Source organism: Pygocentrus nattereri, chromosome 7 (assembly GCF_015220715.1).
Source record: "Pygocentrus nattereri isolate fPygNat1 chromosome 7, fPygNat1.pri, whole genome shotgun sequence".
Taxonomy (NCBI): Eukaryota; Metazoa; Chordata; class Actinopteri; order Characiformes; family Serrasalmidae; genus Pygocentrus; species Pygocentrus nattereri.
Genome location: NC_051217.1, coordinates 37204858 through 37230688, shown reverse-complemented (window position 1 = coordinate 37230688; position 25831 = coordinate 37204858). Strand labels below are relative to the sequence as shown.

The following is a 25831-nucleotide window of genomic DNA, read 5'->3' as shown; positions in this document are numbered from 1 at the left end:
CCCTGAGGGTACCACCCCAGTGACAAGAAGGGTAATGCTCCAGTGACAGTGTCGTATGTGTAGTATGGTTTTGAAGTTTGGAATCCACACTTTTAATAGAATTTCTCTGATTATAATTTACAAATAATAAATGCCTGGGATAACTGTAACTTCTAGTTGTTAGAAGGACCACATCCATTAGATGGAATCTGTTCTATCTGACCAGCTGCGAGCGCATTGTACATCCATCCCATTTCCCCAGTGCTTCATTGTTGAGCAGTTCCCTGCACTATTGATTTTGCTTCGTTCACCCCTCAGTTGGTTTTAAAGTCCGCACTGAAAAGCATGTTCTGACAACCCATCCTGACATTGCATCCTCAGCAAGGCCACGGCGAGGTTTCACAGAAATAAATAACTTTTATTTCACTCTTATTCCCATCTGTTTGAGTAGAAATGGTAATCCTCTATGGATGAGATCAATGTGGCTGCAAGGCTGTCTGCTGCTGGACTTGGCTCATAAGCAGCACGCAGACAGTTTATGTCTTACTCCAAAACACATCTCAAGTCACACTTTGCAATGGATAGACATGCTTTAATAATTTCTATTTCTGCCCATTTTTGACAGATGGTGACACTTTAATAATGATGGAGCTGATGGTACATTAGCTGTACCTCAACGTAGATAAGGTTTATTGTCAGCTGATGAGATACTTGGCAATATACACTGTGTTGTGGGGGATGTTCTGAACGTGTTTGCAGAGAAGTTGTTGGGGAGATAAAGGAAAAACTCTTACCTGTACTGAGTCACTGGTGGGTTGGCTTTAGCAGAGCAGTGAAACTTCACCAGATTTCCCTCCAAAACTGGCTGGGGTTCCACAGAGAGGTTAACAAGTGGCAAGTCTGCGAGAAAAAAAACGAAACCTGTCAGTCAAGATTTACCAATAAAATGTCCTCTTCTTGCATTCAAATGCAATAGTAGAAGAGTTGCAGTCCTCCTGAGTGACAATTACGTTCCACTGCAATAAACAATCTAGAATATCATGGTGACCTTCAAGAGATAGTTTTAGAAGAGTTATTGTAGAAGGTCAGCATGACCATAAGCATATTTCACATAAAATGCCATTGCCTAGACAATGACTAGAACAACTAGAAATCTAGTTAAACTATAAAACAGAATAAATCTTTAAATGTTTGGAGAAAACAACTAAAATATTCAGTTATTCATTATTATTATTATTTATTTATTTATTTTTGCATTTGCCAGATGCTTTCATCCAGAGTGACTAACAATCATTATCATTTTTTCACAGAGGTAGGTGAAGATAGTGTTAGGAGTCTTGCCCAAGGAGTCTTATTGGTATAGTGTAGGGCGCTTGCCCAGGCAGGGGATTAAACCCCAGTCTACAGCATAGAAGGCAGAGGTGTTTCTCACTACACTACACCAACCAGTTAACAGTTCAACTAAAACTATTGCGCTCTTCAGAAAATTCACCTCTAAAACCAACCTTCCTTGGAAGGGTGCATTAAGAAAACTACTGCTGTCGTCAGAAGAGTTCATCAAGAAAACCACTGCAACCCTTAAGAAGAGTTGACCTAAAATACCACTGTGACCCTCAGAAGAATTCATCTAGAAACCCAATGTGATCCTCAGAAGTCTTTGCTTACCGCTGCAATTCTCAGAGGAGTTTACCTAGAATACTACTTCGGTCCTCAGAAACGTTCACATCGAATACTACTGCAGTCCTCAGAGGAGTTTACCTAGAAACTCAGTGTGATTCTCCGAGGAGTTTATCTAGAATATCATTGCAATCCTCAGAAAAGTTCACCTACTATGCCACTACAACCCTCAGACGAGTTCACCTATTACACCAGTACAATCCTCAGAAGAGTTAAGCTACTATACCACCACAATCCTCAGACGACTTTGAAATACCACTGAAATCTTCAGAGGAGTTCCCTTTAGAGTACTACTGTGATTTTCAGAAGAGTTCACCTACTGTACCACTGAATTCACCTAAAATACCTCTGCAATCCTCAGAAGAGTTTACATGAAATACCTCTGTAACCCTCAGTAGATCTACTTTACCACTACGATCTTCAGAACAGTTAACCTACTATACCATTGCAATCTTCAGAACAGTTCACATACTATACCAATGGAATCATGTAGAATGCCAATGCAATCCCCAGGAGAGGTCACTTGGAAAACCCCTGCTATCTTCAAAAATGTTTACTCTGAAAACCCCTGCAAATCCCAAGAGAGTTCACCTGGAGTACCCCTGCAGTCTTTGGAAAAGTAAATCTAGAAAATCCCTGCAATCTACAGAGAGGTTTATCTACATCTCAAAAATGACGACCATTCTTCCATTTTATTCTGGGATACCACGGCAGACCTTGGAAAAATCAATCTGAACGACAGAGGAATAGTTCACTAATGGCTTTGTGAAAATATTTAAACTACAGTAAATAAGCAACTTTTTTTATGTCCTTACAAAATCAAACGATGCAAGGCTGCACTTGACATTGACCCCGTGTGAACAGTCCCATTTAAAGGTTTTTTCTACTCTAGATATCACTTCATGACACACGTCCTCTCCATGCTTTTCACTGTATCACCAAGGCACAGGAGAAAATAAGAGATGTGTTGAAACGTGAGCATGAGCTCACTCCCTCCTATTCAACCTTGAGGCTCCTGGTTTAAACAACTCTTTTCTTTTTCACATATACTTCATGTCTGCTTAAATGTTGAATGACACATCTTGTGCTCCTCTTGTGCCGAGAACGCTGCAGCTTTGTAAAAGAACTATTGACACAATGGGTCTACAGAGCACATGATATGTGAGGATTCTCTGAGACCCTTTTGTGTAAGGCAAATGGTTAAACCAGCCTTACGAATACAAGCACTAGAACCTTATCCATAAGATGTTTTACAGTGGCGCTACAGTAGTTGAACCATAATGATGAAATCACTGGGAGAAAGAAAGCAAAAGGAACTTGGTTGCTATGCAGTTACAGATACTTAAGTACAGATAAAGCATCAAACAGCACATACAAGCATTTCGGTGCTCACATGAGAGCAAGAAAAGGAGGGAGAGAGAGAGAGAGAGAGAGAGAGAGAGAGAGAGAGAGAGAGAGAGAGACAAATAAATTATGAGTTACAGTGTGTGCGTTACAAAAACCTCACTCTTACACCACTGACCCTTATCAGTGCAGAATGAATCATTTCAATCATAATTTGTTGTTACAGAAAACAATAATGATGTAATAAAAGCATTATTATGCTAATTATTATAACAATACTGGTTCTCCTACTACTAATAATGAAAATAAATAATAGTAGTAAAGAGAGAGAGAGAGAATGAGAGAGAGAGACAGAGAGAGAGAGAGAGAAAGAAAGACACAGAGAGAAGGACAGACATAGAGGGATACATAGAGAGAGACAGGCACAGAAAGAGAGAGAGAGAGAGAGAGAGAGAGAAACAAAGAGTGAATCTGGACCGAGTTTGCAGGTGCCTCGCATATGTCTGAATGCACTCCTGCCTCTATTTGCTGTGAGTCCAGTAATAAAATCTCTCCTGGCTGTTTTCTCCTCCATCATTGGAAAGCAGTGGGCACAGAGAGTGGCATGAGGATTGGCACTGGCTGCTGGGGTTCAGCTGTGTATCCCGAGGGCTCTGCTGTTACAGCATGCATTCCTGTGTGTGTGTGTGTGTTTGTACATTCTCCTTGTAGTATATGTACCCTGAAGGTACACAGCTGGATTGGGTGGGCTCAGCTGTTGCAATCCCAGTAGGAAGGTGTTCCAGGTGCCATCCTGAAGCTCATCTGCTTCTGCTTGTGCAAGGGACCGTGGCTCACTATACACACCCAGATACACTCATACACCTGCTCCATGTCCCTTCCTGCCAGCACAGGATTGAGTGCCATTCGTAAACCCAAGGGATGCCCTGCTCCACCAGCAGCCAGCTTGATCCATGCTGCGATCTGCCTGGTTACCAAGTGGGGTACCTGTGTAGCGTTAGCACCGACTAATTGGGCAGACCATGAGGTGGGCACACAGACAGGCCATGAGGCAGCCATGTGGGTGGAAGCACTTTCGTCTGCTCTGGTAAAAACATCTACCCTCCAAGCTCATTTGGCAACTGAAGATTCAGAGAGCTTGGAAGGGGAAAAAGTAAAAAGTCTCCAGGCTCCATGGGTAGTTCTTCTTATTAGTGTGTTTTGTATTACCAATGCAATAAAAGAATGCTTTAATCCCAATGCCATGTCGTTTAATAGCAGGAAACTCAATAGCTTTGTAATCATAGTCCTGTTATCATAGGGTCAGTTTCCTAGACATGAATAAGCCTAATTCTGGACTACATGGCATTCTGAATGAACATTCTCCATTGAATGGAATATAGAGTCTTGGACTAGGCCAAATCCTTGACTGGGAAACTGACCTATAATACAGCATAAAAACCTTGTGACAATCATGGCCATTTTGAGTAAGGCACCTACTATGTAACCAGATAAGAACCTCCAGGCTTTGGTGCTTCAACCTGGTTTGTCTGGTAATATGAGGAAAATACAAAATGGCTAAAATGATGCCCAGGACTAGGTCAAATCATTGACTGGGAAACTGACCCATAATGAAACAAAAAAAACTGGTAACAACCAAAGCAATGCAATGTGTTGTTACAGTTATTGAGTGTGGTACCATTCACCTGCCACTGATGTTATCACTGGCATCTCTATTATGATGTTATGATTATGTTGTTTCAACTTGGTTTGTCCACAAATTTGAAGAAATTACACAACCCGTTCAAATCAGATCCCTTACAAATTAGATTGTCTTCCCTCATAAAATGAATCCTTCTCCTTAAAGAATGAGACAAATGACGTTATGCCCCCTTTTCTGAGGATGACTGGCCCCAGAGGACCCTAGGAGGGGCTGTACTGGTCAAGACCCCCATGAGATGCTTTGCAGGCTCATTGGCAGTAGCACGATGTGGCCCCCTCAACCCAAGCTCCAGTTGACAGACAGTGGCTTAATAAAGAAGTCTGTTTGTCACTTTGATGTATAAATGCATGAGTTTGCTCTCTGGTTTGAGCCCCTCATGACAGGCCATCAATATGCAGCGGCGCTAATTCCTCAGCCTCATCTGGAAAGAGAAAGTGTGCAGGGGTTTGAAGCACAGCCGCCATGATGACAGCCTCGACAACAACGGAGGAGCGAAGGGGGGTTGGGGGGAAGACGAGAAGATGATGGTGGCGGTGCGCTGACAGCTTTTTGATCGGAAGTTCAAAGCAGAGAGCAGATGGCGTTTCGGAACAATTGGCCAGCTTCTCGGGAGGCGACGAGATGCAGAGACTCGTCTTTTCTCTTAAAGCTCAGTTTCCTCCACGCACTGGGTCATAGTGGCCAGCTGTTCCCCAGGAGGGAAGCGTGTGTTTGAAAGAGGGGGAGAGAGTGGATGGGGACTGCAAAGGCTGCAAACTGTGGAGTCCTTCTGCAAGAACAGCTACATGGTTTTATCAGCTAAATGAAGCCTCATCAACTCTATGAGGGTTTGAATAGATCACGTAAGCATAATTGAATATATGAATAGGTGAAGCAGCCATAATTATGCAAGGTCGTGACTGCCCTGCTCAAAAACACCTGACGACTCAGCAGTTAGTGACCAGTGACCTATCTTTCAAAGAAATCATTTTCAAGAAAGCTCACAAGCTCATTCAGAGTGCTGGTCAGGTTGAGATAGTGCTTGTTATTGTATGTTTTATCAGAGTAATGATGAATGTGGTTGACGTGATTATCAGATCAAATAAATTTAACAGCAGCACTGAGAAACTGCCTTATTACAGGTGAACTGTAGATGAAATGGCAGATGTGGCCACTTATTTGGGTCAGGCTAGAGTTAATTCAGGGTTATCACATGAATTAGTGACCTGTAAGACAAAAAAACAATCACATGAAACACAAGAAGCTTAGTATTTTGGGAGAAGGATGAAGAAATCAATAGAAATATGTAGAAAGCAAAGCATTTATGCCAGTGCTGCCAACATATTAATGCATAGTTGAGTAATGATTGCTTTACAGTTTTATATCTATGTAGCATGAGTTGTTTGCTCTGCTGAAAAGTAATATTTTTTATGTGATTCAGGCCACAGACAGACCAGAGGGTTCCACCTGCATCATAAGGATGTTATTAGATTGCCCCCTATTGGTCTGAAGCTACTTCTCATTTGTCCAAGAGCTGTTTACGATGAAAGAGAAGGAAAATTCAGGGAAAGATCAAACTATTCTTAAAGTTATCCAATTAAACAAGCTTTGTGAGCGATGCCTCCAGTCTGTTTGAAAGTATGTTTGAGCAGATAAACCACCAAAATGTGCTAGATTTTGAACCTCTGGAACCAGATTTGGACACCCTTACCTTATGGAAATATAAGTAATAGGAATTCACAGAAATAATGACCTACAATTGCAATAGAAAAACACAAGACAAATCACAACCTGACATATGAAGATGTATAGAGAGTACATGTACAATGAATGCCTAGTACCAGGATGGTTGGAGTAGACAAGAGCCAGTATGACTCAACAACAAAATTAAAGCTGGCAAGTTCTACTACACAAAGTCTTCAATGTGTCCTTTGTGAAAGAGCTAAGACGGCTCCACGATTTCTTGCTTTCACTATATTCAACTATTTCCTATGATACAGAAATTTGATTTCTTCATACGTCCTTTCATTCTCCACCCAATTCCATCAAAAGAGGGTCAGTATCTGAACTTCATAAGATTGCAAAATGGTTGCCGGTGATTGCCGAGTGGACCAGAGAATGTGGATAAGTGTGGAATGCGGCGGTATCACGGCAAAATGATCCCTGATTACTGTTATTATATCAGGATATCTGTGAGTTAATTCCTATATCTAAATCCTGATCTCCATCTACAGTGTGCCAGGCTCTCACCTTTTGGCTAACAATGCAACCCCCCCCCCCCCCCCCCCCCCGCTAAATTTCATATTTAGATGCTAATTTGCTTAACCCCAGGTCACATTCTGCAATGGGGGCTTATGGTAAGCAGAAATGCAGAGGTGCATCCGAATCCCCAGAGATTTTAAGGTAATGGGAGGAAATCCAGCCATGAAATGTGTTGAATTTGACAAGCCGAGCTGTGAAGCATTGCAGTGAGCAGAAGGCAGAGAGATTTGTCTCTGATGGTGCAGAACAGAAATTCCACCAACTCTAGAGAAATCCTAAAACCCTTTAATTACATTTGTTGCCAATGACAATATCGGCCTAGACCAACCGGTCAATTAGTGACCATCGAGCGAGGGCATCATTAAGGGGATGTATCGGAACAGAGGGACATGAGCAGACACCTGGCTGCACAGAAACCCAAACATTCACTCGCTTGCTCTGTCTGTAGGGCTGTATTTCTCTCTTTCTGTCCACGTTTGTTTAGAAAACAGTAATTATTTCACATTTTCTTACCCACATGTTTTTATGTCTTTTCTGACTCATTGTTTAAAGCTATTTGTGTGGACAGTGTGTTTTTTTGCTTGTAAACACAATAAATCTTTACAGAGCTGCTGCCAAAAGTTTGATTCCTGATAGACATATTACACTCCATGCACAATAAGTCAAAGCATTGACATACGGAAAGCCAATCAGATCATATGTGACAAAGTCTTGATAGTTGCAGCCATGGATGTTTCTAAGTGGTATAAGCCATTGCTTAGGGCCTCCAAGCCAGCAAGGGGTGCCATGAGTATTTATTTTTTTTATTATTTGACAACCTGATCAGAAAATTTCAGAAGGCAGTGAGACTGGCTTCTATGGTTATTTTTTATGCTCAAATTCATAATAATATATTGGCATGAGGCGGCTAGGGAGCTCCCCAGGTAGGATATTGCTTAAGACACCTGAATGATCAGATATGGCCCTGGTTCTGACCAGCGTAGTGTACAATAGTTAATATCCAACCCCAGGTTGGGCTTAAGCTGCGCCTGACTGATAACTTGGAATTAAACTCAAAGAAATGACTCCCCCCATCCAGCTTAAATCATAAAATCGGGTTGGTGTTCCGAACTCTGAGCTCAGCATATCAAATCAACATGTCTGCTAACAAAAACGCTTTTCTAATTTTAAAAGATATTAGCTTTAGATCACTTAGCATACAGACATAGTAGGTCTCAGCCTCATAAGCTAAGACTAAGCTTGATTAGATAAGGGATGGTAATTACAAATACTGGCCTGACAGTAGTTTGGAAATGGTGACAATTTTTTGTTTGCATATATTCAAAATGTAATTTTCTCAGATCTAAGACTTTTCAAAGCACTGTTGATACAGTGTGGCTCTGCTACTTAATCTGAGTGTGATATGTCAGTCACATCAGATCACTATCAGTCCCTCACCAGTTCCCCTCTGCAGTGTAAGTGGCTTCCGTTCAGCTGAATAAACAAACCAAAGCTGTGCCTAATACTGAATGCTCCAAGGAGTTTGCTACATAGGCTGCAAGATGCAAGCTAAACTAGGACAAGGCCCCATGGCCCCAGCTCTCTCGTTCTTTCTATCTGTCTGTCTATCCGTCTGTCTGTCTCTCTCTCTCTCACTCACTTTCCCTAGGGCTCTTGTCTAAGCCCTGGTCCCTCTCCTGAAGAAGACAGGCAAGGAAGAATAGCTGTCATTCACCTGGGATTACCCATCAATCCTGCCCTGCCTTAGCCCTGTCAGAGGAAGCCAAAGTGAGGGCGTGCTGTTACTGTCTAATTCTTATATTCTACAGTTATTGCCAGTGATAAGAAAAGCATGTTGTCATTTTGTAATAACCTGACTTTTTGGACTTATTTTACTGCATTTGTGTTTGTAAGTAAAAGACAATAAATGCAAAGATAATTTTAGCATGACTTAAATTTGATGAAAAGCAAATGGTGTGTCTTATTTTTGGAAGAAAACAAAAGAAAAAACCTGCTCAATGTTCAAAGATGTCATATGCATGTAATAATCATGTAATGACTATGTAATGACAAATAATTCAAATGTCTAGCAAAATGACAATCGCAACAGTGCTCTTTTAAATCCACCTTGCAAGAGAAAGATGCCAAAACATGCATTCATTTGTACATGCATAATCAACTACACATTTCAGGCTGCATATCTGTGTACCTGTGTTGTAGTTACTCACATTCAACATTTCCCAGTAGAAATAGAATAATGCTTCAAAAGAGGTTTAAGTTTATTATCAGACTGCATGCAGATTATGCTATTTTCTCCTGTACACTACATTAAACAGCATACAGCAGCTGGTCATGAAACCCATAAATTACCATCAAGAACACATGTAAATGCATGCCTGTGTGTCATTCTCATATAAATATGCATTGGCCTCATTTCTTGTCCCTAAATGCACCATTAATTTCACTTGGAAATAATTTAGCATGTGTGATTTGTGCATGTTTCACAAAGATGCTGCCTACATGTACCTGAAAGCCCACTCGTTGTCTCCGAGGGAGTGTGCATGTTTGCGTGTGTCCTGACCTCCGACTGTTCATCTCCAGCATGCCTTCGCTCTGAGGCCGCACCCAGCTGTCACTTATCAATATTAACAGCGCTACCTGGCCCACATGTGGCCCGAAGGATGGCCCGATGGCCCTGCAGGCTCTGGTCTCCTACCATAGCTGCTCCTTATCACTTATTCATCAAACACCTGCTTGTGAAAAAAAGTGGAAAGCTAGCTACGAAAATGCTAGGGATTACAGGTCTGCTGCTCAAGTTGAGCCCAATGGTGCCTACAATATTGAGTTTCGGGCCGGGTTCTGGATGCTTGCTATGTGCAACATCTAGCAAGGGTTGAGCTCAGGTTTGTCGAGCCAGTCTTACTACAGTTCATCATGAAATAAAATGAAACCTCACTTAAGGGGAATTGTTTGAAGTTCCAAATGAATCTGGAATATCTACATTGTGAAAATATTAGGCCTCGTTCACCAAGAGGAAGTTTTACCCACTGAGTCGTAGCTGAGAACATAATCTACGCACAGTCAAGAGCACAACGTTGCTCTTGTGATTTAAGAATACATCACAAATGTAACGTTTTGTTAGGACCTTCCTCAAGAACAAATTTAAGAAAAAACTTTGGAAGATTTTGGTGAATGAGGTCATTGCAAATATATTGGTCATGCGTTTGTAGACCGGGTAAGATAGCCCTTCCTCTCCCTCCATCACTTAGCAGGGAATAACTTGAAATGAGAATGAAAAAGAGAGGTCGCATCATCTGCAGTAAAATGTGGTGGTGCTTCACATGTTTTAGAGGATGCGTGTGCTAACCTCCAACCTCTGAGCTTGGTGACATTATCAGCTATGAACTTTTTATTTCATTTGACACATTTTTATTTCATATTTTCTATCATTTGACATATTTTATATTTTTATTGCATTTACTTAAACAGGATCCAGAAATGCTGCCATCTTCTCTGGGCCTGAGCTCCTTTAAAATGTACTGAGGGGAAGTGGAAAAGTGTCCTGTGGTCTGACAAATCAACATTTGAACATTTTCTTGGAGATCATGGACACTGTGTCCACCAGGCTAAAGACCACTCAGATTGTTATCAGTGCACAGTTTAAAAGCCAGTATTCATGAAGGTTTAGGGGTGCATTACTGCACTTGATAATTGGTGACATGCACATGAAGGCACCATTAATGCTGAATGATATATACAAGTTTTGGTAACATATGCTGCCATCCAAATGACGTCTTCTTCAGGGAAGACCTTGATTATTTCTCCGTATTAAAAGAGTCCAGGTGCTAAACTGACCTGCTTGCTGTCCAGATCCAGATCACCACTGGAAACATTTGGAAATGTATCATTATGAAATGAAAAATATGACAAATGAGCCCCTGAACTTACAAAACTATAGCGGTGTCTTCTCAGTTCCCAAACACTTACAGAGTGTTGTTAAAAGAAGAGGTGATGAAATATGGTAAATATGCCCCATCCCAACTTTTTTGGAACCAACTGTTGGCATCAAATTTAAAATAGGTTTATATTTTTCAAAATACAATAACATTTCTCATTTTCCCAGTTGTCTTTGTAGTATTTTCCTTTAAAAATATGGTTTACATGATTTGCATATCATTTCATTCTATTTTTATTTACATTTTGCACAGCATCCCAACTTTTTTGGGAATAGGGTTATATATTGAATAGTAAATATCAGTAATTATCAGTTTACAGAAAGTTATCTCCCTTGAGATTAGGTGTCCACTTTTGAAATGGGGTCATTTATGGAAATTCATTTTATATAACTTAATATTGGATGCTGATCATCTTCCAGTGCCATTTTAGAATCTTCTCCATCTCCATGCAGTGTTCTCGACAAATCTAAAATGTCCAAATTTTCATATGCAGCTTCCCAGTGTTCAATCAATTGTCTGAATGCTATGAAGTTGCACATGACTAACATATTAGAAAGATTTTATACATATGTTTAGTAGTTTATTATGGAATATATTTATTTAAAACTTTTTATCAGTGATTTTAAACTTTTAGCTCCACTTATATCACTACTTTGTTTCATGGGAGATCCAACGTCAACTGCTGGCATCCTGTCATTCTTGGTGGCTCTACATTTCTTTACTCACAGTTTATTCAGTTACCTGATTGAAAGGATTCTTAGGCGAGTTTGGAGTTGGAGTGCATCATCATCTCTGGAATGTGCAAATTTCCTTGCATTCCTTTGTGCTTTGTGGTTTTCATGAGGGCCCTCTTAGACCAGCACTCATTCAGTCATTCATGAAGCGGAGCTGGGTAAGTAACTACATGTAATACTGAAAACCTCATTATCCTCTTTGCATGTCTGCCCTTTCGCATTCACCCACCTCTCTCTCCCAGGGCCATTCTTTTCAGTCGCTTTGAAAATTCCTCAACAAGCCTGTCTCTGCGATGTGTTTAGAATATTTTTTTCATTTTTTTCCTCCTAGTTCTCTCTCTCTCTCCTCCTCTCCCCCTGTCTCTCTCTTTCTCTCTCTCTCTCAGTGCCTCCTCCCTTCTGTGGAGAGCGTGCAAGACAGTTTTAATGAAATTAGAAAGCGGCAAGACTTAGCGAACTGGAGGCTCAAATCAAAGTTCAATTACGGTGCGTTTGATTTCTCGCGCGGCTTAATTAAAACAGGGAACGGCGGAGTGGGAGTGGGAGCCGGACAGCGGTGGAGTGCTTCACCATCTCAGCATGTCCACAGGGCATGGGGGAGTGGGAGGAAGAGGAGGGGGAGGCAGAGAGAAGACAAGGGAGAGAGAGAGTGAGGTATGACTGTAAGAGAGAGAAAGAGAAAATAAGTGTGCATGGAAGAGAGAAAGAGGGAGAGCTCAATACAGAGAAGATGGGCACGTCGTAGGATGTGAAAGTGTGAATGAGAGAGAGAAAGAAAGAAGTAGAAAAGATGAGAGAGAGAGTCTGAGCTTATGAATGAGAGAGAGAGAGAGAGAGAGAGAGAGAGAGAGAGGAAGAGAGGGAGAGAAGGTTTGCGACTGAGACAAAGACAACTGCCGGCAGATATTAGTAACCTGCTGGTGCTCACAGTTTGGAGCAGGAAGCTTATTTTTCTGTTCTTACTTTTGGTACCTGAAGGTGAGGAGAGAGATGTAGGATTTATGATTAGAACTCCCCTGCAGCTGAACCTGCTCACCGCCACGTCGAATTACCCTGATTATGAATTTCCAACATCCGTCAACCTCCAGGTGGGCACTTGGGGAACCGAAGACAGCTCAAAACTCGTCCAACTCAATTTCTAATTTGATTTTGTTTCAAAGATTCTCTGATGTTGAGCAAACAAGAAACACGGGAACCATGGTCCTGGATGAAGCTAATATCTATGGGGGTCTGTCATCAAAAGGTTGAGGGTCTGATCACCAGCAATACTAGAGCCACCCTTGGCCAGAAGCCTAAGGCAGTGAAATTGGTCTCTTTTTTCTGGGTGTGTAGGATGGCTCTCCTCCTCCTCTCATCAAAAAAACTGAAATAAATTTGGATGGCTGCTTAATGCTAAAACTTTTCTTGTATCATTTTTTAACTATCTTGCCTCTCGTACTAAGTATTGTGCCAGAGAAAGTCTCTCCTAGCAAATATAGCCTAAAAGGAATGGAGCTGTCAACAGTAATAGATCTCTAAATAGCATTTTCTGCTTTATTAGTCATAGTTAATAGTGCTAGAAGTGGGTGGGAGTGATGAAATATAGCACTGCTTTTGTTCTCTGAATAGGGCTTGATTGAAAAAAAAGAAAAAAAAAGATTCTCTGACAATCCAACCCCTCTGCAAGTTTTGCGGGCTCTATGTCTTCTGCTTGAAATGAGTGGGATTCCATAAATGGAGGAAGATTGATGGAATGAGATTCAAATAAAAGAGAGGAGTGAAATCTGAACAAAGCAGTGCTTTTTTACTATCCACAAAAAGTTGGAGTCATTGTAAAACAATCTGCCCACGGATGTTACATTCATCACATCATTGCTCATACACAAAACTCACTTTCCTGTATGCATCAGACTTTGAGTGAAAATTCATGTCAGGTGAGGTGCAGTGTATTAGACAATGAATGGGAGCGTTTCAGCATTGCAGGGTGAATGTTTAAAGCCCCATTAAAGCCTGAGTGGATCATAAGCATATGAGCACATTCCACCTTTTCACTTCAGAGCTTCCTAGCACTCTTCACTCTTTGACTAGATTTTAATCAGATATAATAAGAGGTTAATTATCCATGAGTGTTACTCAGGCATGGATGGATGGATGGGTGGATGGATGGATAGGTTCATAGAAAGATGTTCCCAATCCTGGTCTTCAGAGTAAGGGTACTTATGCATGGATTGATGGATGGATAGATGCATGGGTGGACAGATGGATGAAAGGGTGGATAGATAGGTTCATAGAGAAGTATTCCCAATCGTGGGCTTGGAAGTAAGATCACTTAAGCATGGATTGATGGATGGATAGATGAATGAATGAATGAATGAATGAATGAATGGGTGGGTGGATGAATGTATGAATGGATGGATAGATAGATGCATGGATGGGTGGATGCATGGGTGGATGGATAGACAGATGCATGGATGGATGGAAGAATGGATAGATAGGTTCATAGAAAGTTGTTACCAATCCTAGTCTTGGGAGTGAGGCTACTTATGCATGACTGTTACTTATGCATGGATGGATGGATGGATGGATGGATGGATGGATGGATAGTTCTATAAAAAGGTGCTCCTAATCCTGGTCTTGAGTGTGAGGATATTGTAACACTGTGTAAACTCACTGGGCGTCAGTGGTGTATACTTATACTGAATGTCAATGGTGTTTACTCATGTTGGACGTCCATTGTGTATGTGAATGTCATGATGAATGTCAGCACTCTATACTCACGTTGAATGTCAATGGTGACACTGGTTTCCTTGCCATTGGGGATGGCTTTGTTGGATGCCCGGCAGATGATCTTCTGCCCCGTCTCAATGTTGGACGGCGAAATGTATAAGGTGCTGACTGTACTCTCCCTCCTCCCATCCCGAAGAAGGGTCTGGAAGGAGCAAGGAGAGGAAACATGACCAGTGGGGCAGAGGGAATCGAAATGAAAGGGCATAGTTAAGTTAAACCATCAACCAAGCATGCACAAGGGGCCATGGCAAGCACAAACACCATCAGTCAAAGCCCCGGCTCAAGGCCCAGGTTCGGAGCATAACATTTTGTGTTGGATACCCTGGAGATAGTAGAGACCCCCATGCATCTGCTGTCTCTCCACATCAGGGCTGATAGATTGAAAAAAAAAAAACAGTCTGTTTTGGAGGCCTTTTTTGAGGCTGGATAGCGGTGCTCTAGTATATGGCTTGTCATGCACCACAAAGGAAATCAATCTTCTTTTACTCTGCTGGTACTCTGGGCCTGGCCGCAACGTGCCGCACTGTCGAGTGCCATCTGGAAGCGCTCGACAGAATCCACTCGCTCCATCACACTGAGATGGCTCAAAGAGAGGGAGAGAGGGAGCATGAAAGTGAAAGACAGAGGGAGAAGGGGAGGGCAGAGAGAAATAGAGAGACATTATGAAAGAGATTGGGATGGCGGGGGTTAGAGGAAGCTCACCCAGCTGAACAAATTGGCCATGCCAGTGAGCTCCCAAACTGGGCCTCTACTGCAGAGAGATGGCCCTTCATGCACTGCAACCACCAGTGCACTGGAAAGGTTCCCATCACTGGTTCTTTCTCTCCGCTCTGTTGCTCATTCTGTTTTCTAGGAAAATGGCATTAGTGAGGTCTTTGCCAACTTCCCCAATGGTTGACTGACTGAGGTCAGTCTTAATCACCCTATACAAGACTACAAATGTAGTCCAAGAACATTCTCTCTGCTCCAACCCAAATCACAGCACCAAGTTTCGAATCCAAATCTGAATGTGGCCTGACGAAGATCTCTTAAACTGACCTGGACTTTACCATCACCAATGAAAAGCCAGATAACACTCAACATTTCTAATAGTACCACCTGTTATATTACATTAGCGAGAACAGTAGTCTTCCATGGCACAGTGGCCATCCCATTGGTGGAACAGGAATATGATATTTTGTAATATAATCAACGTGACATTGCTATCACATTAGCCTGGACACTCTTGACTTTCTGTGTTGAGCTGTGAGAGAGCAATGAGGAGCAAAAGGCGACCTCCCATGCATGGGGACCTCCAAACCAGACAGAAGTTTAATTGTATTCATTAAAATGACATCTTCATATCACTGATGTACAAAAATACATCAATTAAATTACATTGTAATGGATTTATTAATCACTCACTTCAAACAACATCTTAAACATTTTAGTATGGATACACTTTATATAGCCTAAGCCAGTGGCTACCAACCGTCCACTTGAAGATTCTATAAAGTGTAACTCAACTAAAGGACCTCTGAAGAAGTTAATTAGCTAGAGTGGCAGAATTTTTTTGGAACTTATTTTCATACTAGCTTTTTGGATCTCGACCATATTAGCCTTGACTCCAACTGACTCCAACAAGTCAGACTGAAGTTTTATCTTAACCACAGCCTGCAAACACTGAATAAGATATTACTGAATTAAGATTTCAGACGTACTTCTTAAGCCCTAGCCCCAACCTGTACCTCCATTTGTTTGTCAAAGCCACGTCAGCAAACACCAAAACATGCTACCTGTTCTTAGCAAACAGCAAACATTTGTATCTTATGTGTGCATCCTGCAGTGCTTTGCACTTGTGTTGATTTTTCTGTCTTGCTTCTTGAGGAAAAAAAAAACTTTTCCTGTTGAAAACCCCCTCCAACCGAGGGCCTGAGCACTATATGTGCTAGCTCTTGTGGTCGATTAGTGCCAAAAGCGTTGACTTGCGTGGGAGGTGCTTTGAGACCCAATCTGTGGCTCGCGCTCTCCAGAAGCCCATGCATTATCGCCCTCGCCCCTGTCTCCCCCAACCCACACAGCACAAAAAACATCCTAGAATAATGTACTGAATCACAGTAATAGTTACATGCTAATTGTTAGCATGTACAAGCTATTGACAGTGGCTTCGCTAATAGTAGTAATTACCTGCTAGCTATTTCATAGTTCCTTTTCTATTAAAACAAAATACAAAGAAAAGAATCAGACTGAAACCTGGTGTTTGCCTCCCCCCTTCTGGGGGGGTGGGGTGTGGGGGGGGGGGGGGGCTCTAGTGGGGGGTGTGTATTGAAGTGTCAAAAGAAGGGAGAGAGGAGTGTGTGGTTATTGGAGATGGGTGACAGAAGGCCATAGCACTAGATTCCCGTTGCCCTCCTCTGGCACAGGTTTAGCAGAAAAAAAAACATTCAGCAAAGTCTACCAGCAAAATGCTACTCAGTGCTTAATGATATTTAAGATTCAATGCTGTTACACAAGGCAACGTGAAATAAATACACTTTTTGACCCTAATCAGAGGTTTAAATAAGCTGTTTCGAAAATCACAGCGTGAGGGCGGAATGTTAATGAAGGTAAAACAGCAAACACAGCACAAAGAGACGCTATTTCAGCCACAGGTTAAAGTTAATCAGCACAACACAGTAGGTTTCCAAAGCAGACTGATTCCATCATTTAGGTTATGAGTGTGGTTTGCACAATATTTCTTCCATAACTTCAACCTTGCCCTCTTCCTTTGGGCAGAGAGCTTTCAATAGTTGATATTCTCTAATTATGTATTTCCTATAACTGCCTCTCATTGCCTATAACCTGTGGCTGTTTTCGGATGTAATCTGAGTTATAAATATCATAACACTTTGATGAGCTTACTTTTCTATTTTATGAAACATATTAATGACAATTTGTATGTAATATTAAGAAAAAAATTCACTGTGACTGACCTAATGGCATGTTGCTTTTACATAGCACCAGCAATGATCAGCTAAGGCTATGACCAACTAGGCCAATGGTCATCGACCCCAGTTATGGAGATCTACCTTCCTGCACAGTCTAATTCAAACCATTATTGGCCACACCTGCTCCAGCTAATTAACTTCTTTAACAGTCCTTGATTGGCTGGATCAGATGCATTAGTGTTAATAAAGGAGAGGGCAGCATGGTACATGAAGCTGGGGACTAAACTTTGTAGAAAAACAGATCTCGAAAAGGGTGACCTTTACTAACTTAGCAACTGAATTTTAGGTTAGAGCTTTAATCGGACCTGACATTTTGGTCCAAGTTCAGCCCAAGAACATTCTGTCTGACCCACAGCTCCAAGTTTTAAGTCTGAGCCTGAACCGAATTGAAAGAAACACTGAAACTGGCCAGAGCTCATGAGAATTCCGTCTGAAACTGACCTGAACTGGCCCAAAGTGCCAGAGCCAGGATAGCATGGGTTAAATGACCAAATTACCATGTAACCACACTTATAGCCATGATTAGATGTTGGTTGACAAATGCTTTAAGATATAAGAAGCACGGAGGAACTGAAAAGCTACAGCAGGGAAATGCAGGGTTTCAAGCTCTTCAGCCTTGCTAAAGTTCCAGCTTTCTAGTCTCTTTAGGATATTATTCATAAAGAGCTGGTTGTAAGGCAAAGCAAAGACAAATATGTTTTTTTATGATTTGTATCAATATTGCTTAAAATAAATGAATATAAGACAAATATATGTATTTTTGATTGGGCTTAATCTGAGGCCCGAACCCCTCCTGCTAGTTGCTCTGCGGTGTTTGAAGCCATGCACTAGGTGTTCATTGCCTCCAGTAGGAGAGCAGTGCGAGTCAGCTGAGGATGGTAAAGCCTACACTGAACCCCCAGCGTGAGCCACGGCCTGTCAGCAGCTGGATGTGGCGATGCAATATGCTCCCTGACACAGTGCGCATTGTTTCGCTTGCGGCCCGAGGCCTGTCTGAAGCCATTAATATCGCAACATTTCAGGCTTTGGCGCTTTGCGCCTAGAATAGCTCCCAATTACAAACTGATCATTTCTCATATGGACGTGTGGTAGAAGAGTCTCTTCATAGGAACTAAGGGTGTGTGTGTGTGTGTGTGTGTGTGTGTATGGGGGGGGGGGGGGGGGGGTGATATCTCTTTTGCAGAAATGAGGAAGGCCTGACCCAAATAAGAAGTGTCAAGGAAAGGTTGATGTGTTACGACATAATTATGTTAACCTACCTAAACAGCCCTGACTAGTTTTGTTCTAAACCTGGCCAACGTTACTGGTCAAGACTGTTAGTTTTGCCCTGACATGCTTGTCCAAATTGCTAGTATTTTAGTGCTGTAGAGGGAAGAAGGCATGTAAGCAGACATACAGATCTCTCTTCTTTTAATTCCACTCTTTAAGCAACAAAATTGAATGAAATGACCGAACAAAATAGAGCATCACTCGGTCCCTGTAAAATTCAGCGTGGATGAGATTAAGGCTGACTTCTAAAAGAAAAAACTGGAATGATGATTAGCCCTCAAGGGGCGCTGAAGTTAATAATTCGGCTAGCGTTTACATTCTGCTGTTAATCTAACAAGCCTTTGATATATCCAAACACGCCGTGTGGCTTGAGGTTATATCAAATCAGCGGCGCTAATTGCAGACCACCCCAGCTGCACATACCGCAGCCTATTACCACGTATTAATTTCACTTAAAAATGTGATAAGTTGCAACGGCTTTGTTTTACTGTTCTTCACAAAAAGGGAGGTACAGTCTTTTTTCCTTACAATCCTGAGGATGGAAGCTATTCTTTGATTAACCAATTTAACACCCACACCTCCAGTTCTGATTAATTTCCACCATATTGTGGTGCAGTTAATTAAATGCCTCTGTACTGCTGCCATCTCCCACCTTCTAATTTCAGTGTGGTAATGCCAGCAAGGTTAACAAGCGCGACAATGGGAAGAAACTGACTGACGTGAATGGAAAAGATCAAATCAAACTGCACATAGCGTCTTCATACAAAAATAAATATTGCATGCCTTTTAAAAAATCCCCAAAGGTTCTTAAAACAAGTTTTCTTTTGGACTTAAAACAAGTTTTCCATTTTGCTGTGTGAGCATGACCCCTAACATCTCATCTATTGCCTGTATCAAATGCAAAGTGGTTGGTTAGTGTAGTGGTCAACACCTCTGCCTTCTACGCTGTAGACTAGGGTTCAATCCACCACCTGGGTCAGAACCCTACACTATACCAATAAGAGTCCTTGGGCAAGACTCCTAACACCACCTTGTGTAAAAATGATCAAATTGTAAATCGCTCTGGATAAGAGCGTCAGCCAAATGCCGTACATGTACACTCCTTCATGTCCTTCTAGACTTTCAGAGAAAGCCTAGTTTTTAATAACAAAGCCTGATCATTTCAGTAAAAATTTTACTTTAATTAATTTTTTTTTTTTTTCTTGGCATAATAATCCAATTTCAAAATGATTTATTTCACCTGAAAATCATTATAGAACAATGCAGTAAATTGTAAATAGGTTAAGTGAGCATAGAGTTTACTATGTAATTTCACAAGTGCTCAATATGAACCTCCCATGGCTGTATGGACAAAATCAATGCCATAGTCAAATTCATCCCAGTGCAACATGCATTCTGCTCAAGGGTTGTGATCTCCTTAAAGACTGAAGGGAGCCATCTTCCAGTGATAGTCAGAAAGACTATGACCTCCTTTTTCAATTGGATTGTGATTGGTTCCTAGGCACCTCATGACTGTAAATAATAAAAAAAACACCCTATTATTATTATTAATAGTTTAATTTTATTGTTGTGTTTTTGTTGTAAACAAATAGCCTCAATTCTTCAAATGCTCAACTGAAAATTGTCCAAAGAGGAGTTGTGATCCACGATCTCTAGGTAGATACATGTAAGAGAACGTTCCCATTGCTGCTGACTTCAAAGCTGAACTGAAGGCCTAATTTGTTAGATGAACATATTTAGGGAGTAGAATAAGTGGAATCAAGCAATGCAATGGAACCAGTTTTATGAGAAAAAAATCACTCACTGTCTTCTAGATGTCCTAGAAACATCACTAACTGCAAGTACGATATCCTGTCCAATGTGTATCAGTTAGATGTTAGGAGGTGACAGCTCTATGCTCTATGTTCCAAATTGTTTACAAGCTTCAAATGTCCTCATATATTCTAAAATAGCCAAAAAAAGTGTTAATGTAAATTAGTGTTAACTTAGCACTAAACACTAGAATCCCATAGAGGTGCTGGCAGAAATGATCATTACCATAAGGGTATTTGATGGAGTACAACTGGAGGCCTTGCTCTAACAGGCTGGCACTAGTCTCAGGTATAGCACATCACTCTTTTTATGAAGATAGCTTGAGTATTCACATATACTTTTCTCAGAAGTAGAAAGTAAAAGCTACATACAAATGTATGGGCAGTCAGCTCAGTAAAGGGCTTATAGGTTAAGAAGTTATCAGGAGTGAATATTATGCTAAAATAACTAAAAGATTTTGCAAAATATGTAAAATGCAAACATATGATAGTACATTCTATAGAGGTGCTGGCAAAATTTGCATTATGATAAAGGCTAAAAGCTTTCAGTTTGAAACTATACCCATAAATATTTATAAATACACAATATAAGGTTGACTGTAGTCACTTAGTGCTCTGTATGCTGTCTAATAAGACCAACTAAAGTGTAATTCCAAAAAGGTGATTAGGGGGCAGTGTAAAATATTTAAAATCTTCAGTGCAGCTAAGCAGAGATATGCTGCTAAATTAAGATCTCGAGTAACAAGGAAAATACAATCCTGTTTTTTTTTTTTTTTTTTAAATATTGCCAATGATAGATTCTGTCATGGTGCATATCATGCTTACAATTATATGCACCCAGGTTAGTAGAAATAAAGAAATTTGAGAGAAAAATAGAAAGCTTTGAAGGCTTGTGGAAGGATGTCAGAAACAGAAAAAGACACAAGTAATTTATAGAGGAAGAGTGTTTCTCTAGAGGAGTGTATTTCTCACCTCTAGTAGTGTGTTACAGAGATGATTTCCCATAGCCTTATACAGGTCTGATCTTGTGTCCTGCAATCTGCTGCAGAACTGATTATATCTGCTATGTCATCCTAAAGTACTGTTTATCTTTCTGCTTTTATCTCCCAAAACATCTCACCACTCCTTTTCTGATATAAAACTAACTACTATAATCAGCTATTAACCTAGCCAATACTTTCTTTAGGAACAGGATTTAGGTTATATTTGGTATTATATTTGGTATCTGGTAACAAACGTACTGCAAAGCTCATTTGGCTTGTTGTTCATGGTAAAACCTTGAAATCTCCCAAAATGTCTCTCTACCAATCCCCTAAATGTAAAACGACCTTCTACAACCAGCTATTGAACTAATCATACGTTCTCTAGGCCTGATATTAGCTTAGTCACTATGCTATATCTGTTTGACTCATGTTGATCTCTCTGCCCCTCCCTAAAGTAAAACTGCCTCCTATAACCAGCTATTGGATTAGTCATGCTTTATTTACCCTGCTACGAAAAACAGTACGAACCTGCATAGTCACCCGCAAAACCTCTAGTCCTTCATCAGTGGTCACAGGATGCTGTTGGTTGGATATTCTCAGTCCAACAAGGACACTGAGGTGTTTAAAAACTCCAGCAGCACTGCTGTCTCTGATCCACTCATACCAGTGCAACACACTCACTAACATAACACCACCACATCCGTGTTAATGCCGTGCTGAGAATGATCCACCACCCAAATAGTACCTGCTCTGTGAGGGTCCATGAGGACCTGACCACTGAAGAACAGGGTAAAAGGGGGATAACAAAGTATCAGAGAAACAGATGGACGTCAGTCTGTAACTGTAGAACTACAAAGTGCACCTATACAGTAAGTGGAGCTGATAAAATGGACAGTGAGTGTAGAAACAAGGAGGTGGTCATAATGTTATGCCTGATCAGTGTATAATCAGCTACTAAACTAATGTCTGAGATCAGCTTAAGTTCATTGTTTAATATCTGTTTACATTGTGTTAATAGTCACTGTCAACTGCACTGCAAAGCTCATGTTGCATCGCACTTATTCTAAAGACTGTAATCTCACAAAATGTCTCTCCGCTCCTCCCTTAATGTAAAACCACCTTCCCACATTGACTGGGGAATTGAGTTAGCTGTCGTTATTGCACCTAATCTGCTGATCTCCAATACTTCAATTAGTGCTCTCACCCTATCCCGTTGGGCATTGGCATTCGACAGCCTCCCATAATCGCACCTTAATAAGGGAAGTGCAAGGGATAATTGATCATTTGAGTCATAAAAACCTGGAAGCGTGGGTGTCATAAAGGCCATCCCTAAAGAAAGACGTGCTCAACGCTCACCTCATTCACGTCCCAGCCTTCATTTGTCCTGATTATGTGCTTGACGTTGTGGAGTGGGGGGGAGTTAGTGAGAGCAGCCTGATTATACTCCATAGGGGCCTCCATTACTCAGGCTAAGCGATTGTGTCTTAATTGAGTGCATTGCTTTTTAATGCTATGAACAGATATGAGTAGGCCGGGCCTGTTCCATCCATCACTGCACAGGCTCCACCCACCGCCCAAGCACCACCTCACTTACCAGGCTGGCTGTGATAGCAACATCTGATAACAGCCATGTGTATGCAAGGCTGCAGACAGATGATGAGTAAACTGCTAACCTGCTTGCACCGGCCTGATCGATGCCATTTATCGCCCGTTCAGAAAAAAAGAAAAAAAAAAAACGCCAATAACAGGATGAGAGGAAGGCACCTCCTGGAGGGAAGGGTCCAGGTGGTGTTCCTCATTTATATGGAAATGACAGGGATGTGGTGATTAGAGGCCGGAAAGGCCCAAAGCTGTACTTGCTTTGGGGCTCGTCTATGGGTCATGGAGCAGGATGACAGGGAGATCCTGGCAGGGTTGGGATTAGCTGCAGGCTGTATGACATGGAGTTGAGCAGTGAGGGACCTATGACTGGTCAAGCTCAGGGACTGATAGGCAAGAGGAGGTTAGCTGTACTGGCACTGTGCAATACTGATGTCATACCTATAGTCACACTCTGAGATTGGATACTTGAATGTACATTGAGTTGGAGATTGAATGGTTGAAAAAAACAATTATTTAGTCAAAATGTGGGACATTGTTATATCAGCTGGTTTGTTTTAGTTTAGATAACAACATTAGGTGATTGAACAACTCTAAAATAGCATGCAACTCTCCTTTTACTTTGGACGCTTGGGGATTGACTCATTTCGTAAGGGAAGATTTTAACCATTATCCCTTGTAACTCCGTTCCAAGGGGCAAGATGACACTCGAAAACAAGGGGTAGGGGAAAGAATAAAAAATGGGATTGGCACTTAAACTTGTTTTAGTTTTAGTACTACACCCCACAAAGTGGCCAATGGAAGCAATTCAGCTCACTGAAATGGAAATACAATGCTACTTTTCCAGTGAATGGCTACTGTAGACTTTGAAAATATAATATAAATAAACCATAAAAATACAAACTTCACAAGCACAACAAGCACGTTTACACTATATTGCCAAAAGTATCCACTCACCCATCCAAATAATTGAATTCAGGGCTTATAATCACTTCTATGGCCACAGGTGTATAAAACCAAGCACCTAGGCCTGCAGACTGCTTCTACAAACATTAGTGAAAGAATGGGTCGCTCTCAGGAGCTCAGTGAATTCCAGTGTGGTACCATGTTAGGATGCCATCTGTGCAACAAGTCCAGTCATGAAATTTCCTCACTACTAAACATTCCACAGTCAACTGTCAGTGGTATTATCACAAAATGGAAGTGGTTGGGAATGACAGCAACTCAGCCACAAAGTGGTAGGCCAAGTAAAATGACAGAGCGGGGTCAGCGGATGCTGAGGCTCTTCAGAGTCAATCGCTACAGACCTCCAAATCTTATGTGGCCTTCAGATTAGCTCAAGAACAGTGTAGACAGCTTCATGGAATGGGATTCCATGGCTGAGCAGTTGCATTCAAGCTTGTCTTTACTAGCAAGTTCTTTTATTTCTTTATTACAACTCACAACGAATCCTGGAATCTGGGTGTGCTGCAGCCCCGTTTGCACCCCTATGTCCCACATCCCTGCTACCTTATCTGTAAAGCAGCCTGATAACAAATTAGCAAGCTTGCTGCTTGATCTCCAATTCCAATGGGCCAATGTGAACAAAAGTCCAGGGCCACTGTTTGATCCAATTCCATCCCAGACTTGACACAAAGTGAGCATACTCTTCTGTCGCTACATATCATGGATCGTTTCAGGTGGTGCTCCACAGGCAGAACTATTATGAGTGGCGGTTCACAGTCGAGTGCAGTCGAATTCTGGGAAAACACTATTGCCTCGTCTCATCCCTCCATCTGCTTGTTTGTGTTGATACATTTAGCAGGGTGAAAAGGACAAACATCTCTCCATCAGCACGGCAGAGAGCTGGATTTCCAGGGATTTCGCTCCAATCAAACGGAGCTGAGGGCTAAATTGAAGGAGTGCAGATGGTGCGAGCAATCATAGCCACAGACTGCTTTCAGCATGAGTAGCCGTTTAACACAAAGCTTCAGGGAAACCTCGGGCCACTTTGTAAAGAAAATCACAAACTACAAGGACACACTCGCTAATAGGGCTCGAATGAGAAAAAGGCATTTCAGATCGACGTCACATTTTGTGCAATACTGGTAATTTAGTGTGGGCGTCATAATATTGAATATATTTAATAACTTTCCTTCAGTGGCTTGAAATGAGCCTTCAAAGCTTGTACTTAGTATCAGTGGCTCTTTGGACATCATGAAAGAAACGTTTTAAGGCCTTTTAAGGGAGCCTATATGATAACCCCCAGAAGACCACAGCAAAGTAAATACCTACCTTAGAGTACATGGCTCCATTCAGCACCTCCCCATTTCGGATCCAGATAATGGAGGCAGCAGGCTTAGCATTGTCAGCGTGGCAGGTCAGGTTGAGTGGGTCTCCGGCTCTTAGACTTACAACAGGGCCTCCTTCGATCACTGGGTCTTCTGGTGGAACTATATCAAGTGAAAGAAATCAGTGATGTGAGTTCTTGGGTATATAGTCTCTAGAACTGTACAAGAGTGATGCAACACTCTGCTTCCATTCTTCTAATAGATATTCCTTTAGTTGGTGTTTTGATCATGATGGTGAAGAGCACAGTTCAATGTTGGTCCTAATCTACCAGAAATGTCCAGGTCTGGTTACTATGAAGACTTTACAAAATTATTTACATAACTGTTATTATTAAACAATAATCTTTACCATTTTTATGGACAGCCCACTGTAAATGCTTTGTAGACACTTATCTTGCATTTAACATACATTTTACTAACAAATTTAGCTTATGATATTTGGGAGACACACTTATCCAGACCAACTTACAATTTGATCATTATACACAAGGAAGC

At 41.4% G+C, this 25831-nt stretch overlaps 1 protein-coding gene across 3 annotated transcripts in view; it reads right to left on the bottom strand.

Moving 5' to 3' along the window:
- kirrel3b (kirre like nephrin family adhesion molecule 3b) overlaps positions 1-25831 on the bottom strand; it is a 288479-nt gene that overhangs the window by 52051 nt on the left and 210597 nt on the right. For all 3 annotated transcript variants that reach the window (XM_017709076.2, XM_037540070.1, XM_017709077.2), the window contains exons 4-6: positions 25281-25438; positions 14370-14520; positions 774-879 (exon numbers count right to left, since the gene is read on the bottom strand). In XM_017709076.2, coding sequence (XP_017564565.1) covers positions 774-879; positions 14370-14520; positions 25281-25438 — 415 coding nt within the window. The remainder of the gene's footprint in view (positions 1-773; positions 880-14369; positions 14521-25280; positions 25439-25831) is intronic.